Source organism: Acyrthosiphon pisum, chromosome X, assembly GCF_005508785.2.
Source record: "Acyrthosiphon pisum isolate AL4f chromosome X, pea_aphid_22Mar2018_4r6ur, whole genome shotgun sequence".
In the NCBI taxonomy this organism is placed as follows: domain Eukaryota; kingdom Metazoa; phylum Arthropoda; class Insecta; order Hemiptera; family Aphididae; genus Acyrthosiphon; species Acyrthosiphon pisum.
In genome coordinates this window covers 31,919,453-31,933,352 of record NC_042493.1, presented here as the reverse complement: position 1 = coordinate 31,933,352, position 13,900 = coordinate 31,919,453, and the positions used below count along the sequence as shown (strand labels likewise).

Here is a 13,900-nt window from a genome sequence, read left to right as displayed (position 1 = left end):
ATAAATTTTATGATATTTTTTAGAAAAAAACTAAAAAAAAATGAAAACTGACAATGTCCGTAAAGAGCTCAAAATATTTTGAAAATGTTATGGTGTATAAAAAATGCTAATATAAACATTCAGTCAAAATTTCATGTATCTACGGTTTTTTTTTAAAGTTACACCAAAAACCAAATTCAATTTTGTGAAAAATCGATTTTGCGTAAAAATTCCCGTTTTTCCTTAATTTTTCTTTGGTTTTTCTTGGCGCTTTTGAAAATTACTGGGAATTTTAAATTTTGACCTCCCCAATGCATCAACGATATTCACTTTCCAATCGAACAAGATACTGAAGTTGAAAATCGAAGCATTATTTCGACTACTTATCGTGTACATAGACACAAAAAAAAAATTAAAATAAAATAAAAAAAAATTAAAAAAAAAAAAAATTCACATCATTGTAAAATCAATACATTCATCGTTCCACTTAGATTCTAAAAAAATGCTCTTAATGGTACCTAATATCTATATTATATTTGATTTATCTAAAATGGCTCAGATGATTTTTCAGCCGAGTTTTTTTAAAGAAAAATATGATAAGATATTTGTTCAATGTTCATCACCTAGTACTATAATTGTTTTATTTAATAAATCGATTTAGACGAGATATTTTCTGACAAATGAAAGTTTTATTTTATCTATTGGTGATTCAATTGATTTCCAAGTTTATCAAAATCATTTTACCAGTGGTGTCATAATGATGGTGAGTCATTAAATATTGACAAATGTTATAGGTATAATGTCATGCACTGATACTCCTTAACAAAAAAAAATACTCAATCCTTTGATTATTCTATAGCTAATATAAATTGTACATGTAATGATACTATCAATGGGGTCTTATTTAATTTGAAAATATATTTTAATGATTATGTTGATTACATTCAATATAACTTTTTTATAAAATTAGGACTTTTAAAACGCATGTGTATAGTTGTAGTTTATGTTGAATCAGTTTTAAAAAACATTATCTCTTTCATAAGTTCAATCTCAAATGGAATATGCTTGAATAGTTAAATATGCCACTCGCATAATATAGGTCAAATTAATATAATCAATAATTTTTCAGATATTTATCGCATAAATAATAAATATGGAGAATATTTCCCATCCAGTTTAAAATTGCATAGGTTGATTTTTTTAAATTAAATTCTTTATTAATTAGACATTTTGTGTTCCAGTGTTATTTAAATTATTCCATAATATGATTGATTGTCTTAATATTTCGAATGAATAATCGTCAAGTTAACTTTTAAGTTTAATTAAATTTAATGAAATTTATTTTAAGTTAAAGTAATTATAGGGAAAAAATACATTTGATTTATCAAATATAAATACAAAATATATGCAAACATTTTAATGTCTGCAGGTAATATTTCAGATTATTTTGATTTATTTTCTACAATAGATTTGTTTTATTCTATTTAAAAAAAAATACTAGATTTATTCGTTAGACACTTTAAATAGATTTTTAATTTAATATCTAGACTTATAGACTATACATAGTCTATAAGCAGATAACTTTAGTTACTAATTTTTTGTTTGAAATACGTTAATTTCACGCTGTGTTGATGTAATGGTGTTTAAGTCATAATATATCTAATGTAGGTATTTATTAACTGTCAAAGTCACTGACCTTTATATAGTATATTACTACATTAAGTTATGAGTAAAAATAACATTGTAAAATTGAAAAAAAAATTACTGTTATGTCCATATATAGGTGGCACTTGGCAAACATTCATCTCAGTGTTTACACACCTCCCAGACATTTTCATATCATAACTTTATTTTAAACTTGTTACTTATATCAGTCATAATTTTATGTAATAGAGTATTTTTATATTTCAATTTGATCATGATTGGTTTAAGAATGAATCTAAGGTTTTATTTAATGTAGATAATTTAAAGACCATTCTTAAATCTTATTTCTCATTTTTATAACACTAATAAATAATCAATATTTACCTACTGTATTAAAAATTGATTTTTAAAGAATATCATATTAATATTATTTTTAAAATCTATTTTCATAGGCTAGGGGAAATTATGATACCAATACTTATGTCTTATATAATGTAAGAACATGTTTGTTTCCCAGTTAATATTGATATGAAGAATATGGGGCTACATGATTAATGAACTAATACTGTCTATCACTAAAACATTTTATTTAGAAAAATTGAAAATGTTATTTAATAATCATAATAGGACCAGTTAAGCACATCAATACATCATTTTTATATTATATATTTATATACGGTAAAGTTATATTGTAACTATTTTATATATCTCTACGCAAATAAATATATAAACAAGTCTGTTGTAATCATGACTAATATTTGTAATAATTAAAGATTATATTAATTACCTATATAAATTATAAAAAAAAACCTTGGTCAACAAGATTGAAACATAGTACACTATTACACACCAAAAAGTTAAAATGTATTATGAAATTAATAATATGAAAACCACATTAAAATAATAACATTTTATGTAAATTAATTTGTAAATAATTTATTATTTTTCAAATGATTATTTTATTTATTGATATAATATGAGTAAGATATGTAAAGAATTTTAAAAATGCATGCGATAGACAGAAGATAAATGACAAATATAATTATTAAATAGAAATAATTATAGAAAAAAAATACAAAATAACTTATAGATAATATTAAAATTTAGCAAGAGATGATGGGTCCCGAATGGCTAACTACATAATTTTTAGTATTGGATTGTCTTTAAATAAATAGTACTTAGTAGGGAATATTTGAGTGAGAAAGGATTGGAAATTACGATAGTTTCACGGAGGGACAAGAAAATTAACTTTGTTTAATAATGCAGAAGCTTCAATTTCAGAATTGATTAATTTTTTAAAAACAATTACTATTGTCTCTTCTGTCCAATAAATATTTTAAATTAAGCACACGAAGAACAGAAGAGTGATCACGTGGAGGCTAATCAATTTTCAATGTATAGGCATACAACTTGAGAAATGTTCACTGGACTCGACATTTATTGACAGTAGTGAATGGATCCCAGACAACTGTATCATACTTCAAAACAAGATGAACACTATAATGTTGAATATACTAAATGTAGGAAGACAATTTTAAATCTACGGAAATACATTTAACACAGCCCAACGAATTAGGAGGTTCAATAGTCATATTTTCAATAAGTAGGAGAAATAAGACACAACTTTTCATCAAATACGCAAACAAATTAAAGTCAAGTTACAGCTACCAAGATAAAAATATACAAACAAACTAACATTTTTAAAGTGCATTGATCACGCCTATCAGAACTTGAGCTATTAAGTTAAATACTGTCTGGGATACCCCAAAAATCTTTCTTGTTTCTACGAAAAAAGTCCTAAGACATAAAAGATTTTAAAGTAATGAAGACTGTGTTTTGTAAATAGGTACATCGAATTACAAATCCTTATACTTATTTCTCGCGGACTAAACAATGCATGAGCTCTTTATCATTTATTAGCACGAGTAATTACTCGACAACTACAGCGTTAATAATATATGATTCATATTAATCAACAAGATAAACAGTTTGAAAGTATAGATATAAAATATAGGCTTAAAATAAACTTCTTATAATTAATAATAAAATAAATCAAAATATTATGTTCAATGTAAAAATTAACATTAAGTGAGAAGACATTAAAGAGACTCTTATGTCTTATCACTTATCTCTTATCACTATGCTAATTATATGACTTAATTTATAATTTTTGGATATGGAACTAAAAAATTTCAAACTTAAATAGATATTCATCAATTAAAATAAAAATTATTCTTCCAACTTATTGAAATAAAAACGAAAAAAATCTAACAAGTTTGTGTATTATTTTTTTTGTCCGCAGTGTTTTTAGAAGAAGTAATTTTATCAAAAACTATTTTCGTCAACCAGAGGTGATCAAAAGAAGGGAGGTTAGGGGTTATGTCTCCCACCACATTTTTTTTACAAATCCCCTTATTTATGTCTTTGGTATAACAATTTATTTAAATATATTATTTGGTACCAGGTAAAACCTTGGTTGGGATTTTATAGCATTTGCATAATTCTTATAAAATGCTTAAGAGAAAACATAGTTAGCTTATAATTTGTTTCATAATACATAAAACTGAAATTGTTGAATGTTATTTTGCATATTTTGTGATTTTTTAGATTTTAGTGCTCTTTATGGTCTTTTGGAGATTTTATTGACATCCTACCTCAACGGATAATACACACATTTACTGCAGACTTAAAATCATCCGTTTTATTATTATAACTATTATTTGATAGATACCGGGAATTCGTTTGAACGGAGCATTTCATTATTTTTCAATCGGTTTATGTAGAAATAAATAACTACACAATTTGATTATTAACTCTTAGGCAAAAACAATAACGTACGTGCATACAAAACGTATATCCGTATTTATGCTTGGAATTACATCGAACTCACCGAAAGTGGAACAAATATACGTTAGCTAAAAAAGTGAGTACAGTATATAGTATAAGTAGGTAGGTACTCAAAATTACGCAACTTGTTAATAATATTAATATTGACATTTTTATTTGTAACTATATTGTTTTTTTTAATCTATATTTTAGTAATTTAATTACTTAAATCTAGACATATTGTACTTCCGCAACATCGTATGCTGTATATTGTTATTTTATGTTTCTACGTAACTACCTATTGTAATTTGGTTCACCCGTTTAATCATAATAAATAAATAAATAAATAAATAAATAAATAAAATGTGAGCACGCGCATGATCACGTACACGGAGCTAAATATTCTTTTTAATGTGCATTGCTAAATTTGTAGATACTAACATACGGCTCAAAAATATTATGGTGAGTACCGATAATAGTAGTTAAGATCTATTATAATCATTGCTGCAGCCTGCACGGAAATATAATGATAATTTTGATTCTGGATGAGCGAATAATCATAATAATAATTAATAAATAATAGAGAAAAATACTCATGACTTAATACAGCCAAAAACATCCCATACAAATGCAAACGTTCATAAACAAATTTTAAAAAGTTGATAAAAATCAAATTAATTTTAAATTACCCATATAACATAAATTTAAATTTAAATTAAAAAATAACTTAGGTAAATAGGTATATCAATATACTCTAATATAATTGTATAAATATTAAATATAAATAAACATGTTTATAATTTTAATAGTTTAAATGTACAAAAGTGACATAATATAATATGTGTTTTGAAGTTTAAACTCACAACTTTTTCTTAATATATTATGTAAACAAGGCATAAAATGATACATTCTGGATAATTGTACAATGGAATGAATTTTAGCTAGGTTAGTATTGTATTACTTGTAATAGTCATCACAATTCTATGTCTAATGATAACAGTAGGTACCTATAGGTATATAATATAGGTAGGTATCTACTGCACTGGCGCACGGCGCAGATAGCACAATGCCATAATGTTTGCTCGTATTATTATTACGCATATATACGCGCCCCTGATTGTGATAATTTTAGTAATAATTATAATATTATTATTTTTTTACCTGATACGTGAAACGTGCAATATTGGAAATTCATGTTGCATATTAGAGATAAGCCCCTCTCGCTCTCTACAATGAGCAATTCGTTTTCGTAGTAGATAACTGTATCGTTCAGTTGCAACGGCATTTGTTTAATACTGTCGGGAAAAACTCTCACGTCCTGAAACATAAAAAAAAGAAACGAAGACAATTTAATGTACTATAGTTATAATATAGGTAACTATAATGTTGTTATTATTATTATTATTAAAAATATTATCACATCGTGACTGTAGTACGGTGCGGCGAATAACATTTGCAGAATACACTGTTCGAACATTTATTAACCATGTATAATATCGTCATTGGGTTGGTTACGTATTAAATAAATAATAATAATAATTATGTAGTGCTCGTTTTCAACTCTAATGGCGTAGGTAGTAGGTAGGTACATGTATTATAATGGAAAGTATATATTGCTGGTTTGTCACAATAATAATAGTTGGACATGTACGAGGGTCGATTTTGTAGGTTCCTACTCGGAATTAGATTTATTTTATAGTAAGTATATTATGTGTGATCTACTTAAAATTATTACGATCAATCAACGTTTCTGTAACTATATTTGTACAATGTGCCGTTGTAGAAAATTATGAAATCCTTTTGCCAATATTTTGGAAACATAATAAAAGCACAAAAACCTGAATTATTTAATTTGTATTGGGAGTCAGACGATACAACAACAATTCAAAATTCATTATAATTCAGAAGATATACTTATAACTTTTGTAGTGAAAATAGCCTATCTATTTAATATCTTACACTTCTTTATCTAACGCGTAATGTGGAATTCAAGGGAATATCAATTAAATAGTTATTTGTTGTATTTTTTTATTCATTTCATCTTATATTTTGTATATTATTATAGTGAAGGAAATGAAGAAAACTTAAATAATAAAAAAAAAAAAACTGATAATAATAACATAGACTTCCAGGAAAACGAAAGCGAATATAGTGTTAGCTTGGATAAAGTGAAAAAATAGTTTAGACATTGATTTAAATAGAACTGAAGTAGTGAAATATAATGCGTACTTACTTATGATTATGATAAATTTATAAAATAATATATTTCAATCGAGTTCATTTTTTTTTTATTATTTGTACCATAGCTAGTCGGTATTAAAGTATTAAAGTATTAAAGTATTAAAGTATTAAAGTAAAACTATTTAGTAATACCAATCATTTTCCTGAACAATATTTTATAAAAACTAGTTTATTATTGATTTATAATTTGGTACTTTAGCTCATTTAGTAATTGTCTTTTAATTTACTGTATAATACTATATATTAATTTATAATTTATTTATAAATATTAAATTTATATACATTTATTTTCTATATAAAAAGAATATAGGTAAATTATGCTATCATCGCAAATGTTTTATTTAAATTATAAGTATTTTATTGTATTGAATATTTAAATGATTTTATGGGTATCTATAGTTTTTGTTGATAAAAAAAAAAGATAAGTTCCACTTTTACAAATCAAAGTGGCAATATTTAAAATAACAATTTCCAACCGATTATGATTGTTAAACATTTTGAAACATTTTACAATTTTATTTTCATAAAATTACCACACTTTACTCAGAGCACAAAAAATATATTTTATAATTTTAAATTTTAGAAGTCAGAATAGTTAGAGGGAATGTTGGTGGATCACATACTACAATAACGCTCTTCAGTCATCTTATATAGGTACCAAAATAATAAAATTGTCGTTCAACATGTCGCATGTACGCTATCCATATAATTTAGTATTTACCTAGGTATCAGGTAATACAAATATTTTAATAAAGCAATTAAGGGATCGTTACTTTCACAATTTATCATTGTATGTGTTTATTTTAAATTATAAACTTAGGTATTCATATTAAATAAATTCATACTATTAAGAGGCGGAAACGGTAAAATCGAGTATTAAACGCAGCCCGTGTTACTAAATTATTAATAGCATGACATTCGAGTCTAAATTATAGTGCTTAGTGACCGTCATATAATAGGTCACAGTTGCTACAATTATAAGCAATCGAAATTTTAAAGTCGAGGGAACTTCCTTATGCGCAAACTTCAATATGCTTGAAAGGCGGTCTTTCATAGGTTTTTTGCCACATGCATATAACAACGACGCGATATTAATAACTTGTATACTAATATGACAATATATTGGTGGTATTAAAATAATATTTTCGAGTGTGCTGAAAAGGACGTCAGCTTCTTATTACGAAACTATAGTTTATATATTATGCACGCTCATCGTACCTTGCGAAGGAGATCTATCGAAATCGTCTCGGACCCAAGTATCAGGAACATCGTGTAGTGGCCTTTGATTTCAGATTCGTAGTTGAGCACCAGGGAAAACTCATTCCCGACAAAATCATTAGCCAGCAGATATGAACATTGGCCCTTAAAGTCGTAATGTCTCTGGTCGAATGTCACAAAATGCTGCGAGCCGACTATCATCGCGTGAGCTGCAACACGAGCGTGGTTACGCAACAAGTTGAGTAGGTAGTAGAAAAAAACAGGTAAGTAAATATAATATTGTAATATATTAATATTATATAAATGTATTATTGTTTCACGAATGGTATCAGTCATGCACAAAAGTTGTAAAAGTATTTAATAGCTAGCATATTTTTAGAGATGGTCCCATAAGGTCACCATAACACTTAATATTGCTAATATAAAATCGAACTGGTATTTTAATTTTTCTGATCCGTGACCCAACATCAAAAAACCTATCAATTGGATCAAAGCCCAATATTCTATATAAATAAAACATAATATAATGCGATATAAATTATGTGAATTATCAATACATCTTGCTTTTTTGCAAGGATTATTAATCTATTAAATCTAGTTACTTTTCTAGATGCAAAATTTAAATACTCTTTTCACCTGACAAAAAGATAAAACATAAATATATAACTAATAAGTAATAACTATACAAAGTAAATAATAATTAATAATACTTAGGTAGGTATATAAATAAAAACAATAAAATTACAAGTGCTGGTGTTTAGCCTAATACAGTAGAATTTAAACATTAAAATCAAGTGTCAACTATTTTTTGGAACGGCTGCTGATATTATACACATAGATAGTCTCTAATTAATTCTAATTTATACTCGGCAGGTCAAATTTATTTAAATATTTCTGATAAGTTTATGGTATAATATTAAATATTGTGCGTGACATATGTAGACAAATTATTTTGTAAATTAAGTATAATATTTATTACGTTTCCGATTCGATCGTTTAGATGTAATGAGATACCCGCGCACCCTTCTAACTATATACAAATATTTCTCTGTCAAATCTGTTTTTATAATACATAATATTTTAAATATTATTATATAATATTATAGCATTATTTGCCTATATTATAACTACATGTATTATTGGTCGTTATTATTTATTACTTATAAAATAAAATTATTCTCTATATTATAATATTATAACATTCAAAGGCCATCCAAAGGTATGCGCAAGTTTATAAAAAAAAAAAATTATTCGATAGAGTAAGGTCACCGGTAATAAAGTGACGCTCTGTAAGTTATAGTTAACAAACACTAATATTATATTTATACAAAAAAAGTTAATAACATAAAGAATAAATATTAATTTAACTTAGACCAAAAGAAGTTAATTATTTTTTTTTAATTACTACCCTACACATATCTACAGAAATACAATGATTGGGAAACTTTTAATTTTTTTTAAATAATAACCAAATATTTATTAAAAATGCACCATACTATTAGATATACTATTCTTTCTTATAGCACACTACCTAAAGCTAAATTACATGCGTTCATATAAACTAAATTATTAAATCAATATTTATTTGTACATCTGTATTTAAAACCATTGTGTATAGTAAGTGATAAAACAAATAATTTATATTAGTCTTAACAACGGATATGACGTATAAACACGATTTCAACTTGACGACCTATTCATTTTCCAAATTTATAGAAAAAATGTAAACGGATGTTTTAGAGTTAACTAGAAAATTAACTAATTAGTTTAGCAGATAAATTTAAAAAAATATTAACTTTTTAACTTAACTTTAGCTTTGATCTTTTTAAATAGTTAAATAGTTTAATCTACCTCGGAACGGTGGCAGCCAATTCGTGTAGTCCATAAACGGCATCAAATTGTAGTACACAAACCAAAACGTCACATTGGATGGCGCAAACATGCTTAATAGTTTAGTGGCCATTCTGTATTCTGGGATTTCCTAAAATAAACCATTGAGTGGCGAACGATCGCATTTAATTGTTATTTCATTGTTTTTGGCGCAATTAGTTAAGTAGGTATATTATATCGTGAATAATAATTTATAATTCGTATGTCGTATCGACAATTACTTCGTATCTAGGCGTTTCATTGAAAGCGTGCCACGAGAACGGCAACTTCTGTTCCAATTCTAGAATTCCTTTTTCCGGATTGCATATAAATTTTGTTTTCGCCTTGTGGTATCTAAAATAAAACACGATCATCGGTAAATTAACTATTTTGTCAATCGTAAACGTGAAAACAAATAAACTTCATTATATTTTTTACGAAAACCCGCTGAAAAAGCAAAGTTTGGTAATCGATACTTCGGCACATCGTTATATCAATTAGGTGCCTATTGTCCTTACCAACGGCAGTGGTGCAATTATAAGGGTGATTCAAAAATCACAATTTACCCGTATTTTTTTTTATAATGATTTTACATAAAATATAAGATAGATATATTACATAGTCTATTCATGATTATATAAAAAGACATTTTTATAGTATAAAACCCAGGGTTTGCAAACGTCATAATAACGTTATATTTGACAAAAAACGATTGAAATTTGTAAACGTAATTATAACGGAAAGCGATAATCTAAAATAATTATATATCGCAAAACAAAACATAAAAATTAGCAAAGTATATTTTATATCATTAAACAAAACATAACGCAACACGGAATTTATAGAATATCATTGAACGAAAAATTTTAAAATCATGCAAACAATTTAAGAATTGATTATATTATATTCCGTATCCGGGCCATTAGTTACCCGAATTAGTTATTATTTTTTAATTTAATTGTTATTAACACTATTTTAAATAACGATAAACGCAAAACTTGGATAACGTTTAAATTCTGAATAACGATAAACGCAAAAGTTGAATAACGTTTTAACGATAATTGCAAGAAATGTGTAACGTTTAAATTGTAAATAACATAAAACGAAATTTTTTTTTTCAAATGCAAGCCTTAGTGGTTTTATACAAATTATAAAACGTTTTTATAGATTAACAGAAATTACTATAATTCTCAAACCACTATAGCCTAATACTAATCATCTTCTAAACCTATTATATTTAATACACACATTTAAACAACTCGAAGACCATACCATACCTACTCTTTTAAATGTCAATTAAGATGTATCAAAAGGTTCTGCTTAACAATAATCAACAATAAAGAGATAAGTTTTCACTTGAAAACAAAAAGTTTTTACTGTCACAAAATACAGGGTACTCCTTAAATGGATTAAGTATTTAAAAATATAGTAATTAAATAAATTTGAAAATTCTAAAATCGGTATTTGAATAAATATAATGCGTTATCTAAGTAAAATGAGGATGAGCATGTTTAATGAATCATCTTGTATACAAACACTGTCACGGGTCTTACTTCATTTCGTTGTCGACTGCCGTGTACGTTAGATCGTACAATCGATTCACTAGTTTTGGAATAATGTTTTGGATTTTTTTGCTCAAGTCAATGTATTCGCAAAACCACACAAACTAAAAAACATAACGAAACAATGTAAATAGGCCGTGGATAAGGCGCACGTAGAAATATAATATAAAATGTTTTCATTGTTTAAGATTATATTATATTATCTGAACAACAGTCTATATTTTCGATTGCGTAATGATTATTACTTGGTTGATCATTGTTTTGGTATTGTCAATCACGTAAGAGATCAACGGCAACTTGAGCAATTGATTCACGCCGTCCATTATCTCCAGTCTGAGGGCGTTCATTTCGGTCGCTGAAATCATTCCAAACACACATCACATAAATGAACGCACACGTCATATAACACGTCTGTCTTTTTGACATACAACAGCGTAGCAGCAATATTATGCAAAGTGAAACTTTCATATGCGAAATGCCTACACCAGCATCATGTTTTAAAGTTTTTCGACGGAGTACCAAAAATGATGTACGTAGGTTTACACACACATTACACACATATACACCATAACCGCATATAATAGAATACTTGATACCTATAGATAATAGATACCTAGGTTAAGTACTTACAACATTCGTTTGACGTTTGCCCTCGTATACGAGGAGATTGACATTTTGCTGGTAAAGGGAATAAATTATTCAAACATTTTTTCGTAAAATATGTACAGGTGCGGGATAACGGAAAATCTAATACGAGTAACAACAATCCAAGTTGTTATGTATACCTACAGGATACAATATGAAATATACAATAAGTACGAATTGTATATCACCTATAATAAAGTAAGTTTTTGTGTCTACGCCATATCGTTGATGTAGCGTTTCTGCTGGCATAATATATTATGTAATAGTAATAATGATAACGTACCTATATAATATACAGGGTGATTGTTTCAGAGGTAAAAACTATCATTTGACATTGCCATGAAAAGTATTAGCTTTTTTTTTACATAATTTGTATGTTCGTCACTGCTAAAGAGTATTATTTTTTTTTAATATATATTTTTTACTATTTTTAGTAAAATAGATAATAATAAAGCGTAGTATATACTATTTTATCTATAGTATATATATTTTATACTACATATATTGGGCGGAGTAGTAACCGATATTTTTTTGTATCAATCCACTCTGCTCATCAAAACTTTTAATACTTATAAGTTATAACCATTTAACCAATGCTCAGAAAAGATAACAAAAATGTCATCTAGATAAGATACAGATTAAGATAAATACATTTTACTTATAAAATTTACAATTATATTATATTATTAAACTTTACAATATTATGGTATGGAAAAACCTAATTTTTATTATATTTAAATAACAAACTTCTTTACCTACGTGAACATAAAGGAAGCAGTAACTAATAGTTAATAGGTACGTATAGCAATATGGTAATATTATGTACTAATTGGATAGTGTTCTAATAATAAAAATATTTTTTTTTTCAAATATGTGGTTTTACAATGACCTAAAAAATCTTTAAAAAAATTAATGAAAATTCGCATTAAGACTTTTAAAGAAAATTAGTGATTAACTTTGAAAGAATCGTTGTGTATACGTTATTCAGTGATGGGATTTGTATGGTGATGACTGATGAGGTGGCGGAAATATACAGGAATTCGCTGTTGTCTTTTAAAAACAGTCTGGCGTGCTACTTTTGATGTCTGGTGAGATCAGCCAAATTATTAATATCGTGGGATTTACTTAACCTTCATAATATGCATTTTTATTCTTCAGTTATAGATTAATTTGATATTATAATAATAGCAATATATGTATAAAATATATTTCATGATAGTTTATAGTAGGTAGTACTGTAGTGAGTTATTATTCCTTGTATTATTAGTTATTACTTAGTAATATGATTATAGGTAAGTGTATTATTGTAATAAAATTTAATATAAATTACACGATGTTGTACATAATTTTTAACATTCAAAATTCAGATAGTAGATATATTGAGTGTTTAAAATATAAAAACTGATGAATTAATAATACATTTATAAGAGGAGGAGGGTCTCACCCCTTAAATCAGATTCAAAACGTCACAAGTAGGATAAACTCAGATTTTTTTTTAACGATGGTTACAATATTTTAGCTCCTTGAAATGTCGCCATTGACGTCATCGTTGCTGAACCCGCTAAATCTTATTGATGACGTGAAATAAAACCCACACAGAATCAACTTTAGACAACTGTTCTGGACCTCGATATCTGTGTCAATACTAATACTCTTAAATTTTAACTTTAAACACAACATCACACATGCATGACATATTATATATTACTTCCTAGTTCCTAACACCGTACGATGTACGAAATACGCATTCATTGGCATTTGGAGGTAATATGTCAAGCGGGAAGTGAATCCAATTAATTATTACGCAACACGTAAAGCAGCTGAAAATCGGCACAAATTAAGTTAAATTAAAATGAATAGTTAAAAAAAGTACAAGATGTATGTCGAAAATATAATAATATTATGTGGGTAAGTAG

At 26.5% G+C, this 13,900-nt stretch overlaps 1 protein-coding gene across 1 annotated transcript in view; it reads right to left on the bottom strand.

Moving 5' to 3' along the window:
- The window catches only part of LOC100165697, a 127,030-nt gene that overhangs the window by 31,315 nt on the left and 81,815 nt on the right, over positions 1-13,900 (bottom strand). The window contains exons 61-66 of the mRNA XM_001942580.5: positions 11,585-11,694; positions 11,331-11,443; positions 10,020-10,131; positions 9,760-9,889; positions 7,909-8,117; positions 5,611-5,767 (exon numbers count right to left, since the gene is read on the bottom strand). Of these exons, the coding sequence (XP_001942615.2) occupies positions 5,611-5,767; positions 7,909-8,117; positions 9,760-9,889; positions 10,020-10,131; positions 11,331-11,443; positions 11,585-11,694 (831 nt within the window). The remainder of the gene's footprint in view (positions 1-5,610; positions 5,768-7,908; positions 8,118-9,759; positions 9,890-10,019; positions 10,132-11,330; positions 11,444-11,584; positions 11,695-13,900) is intronic.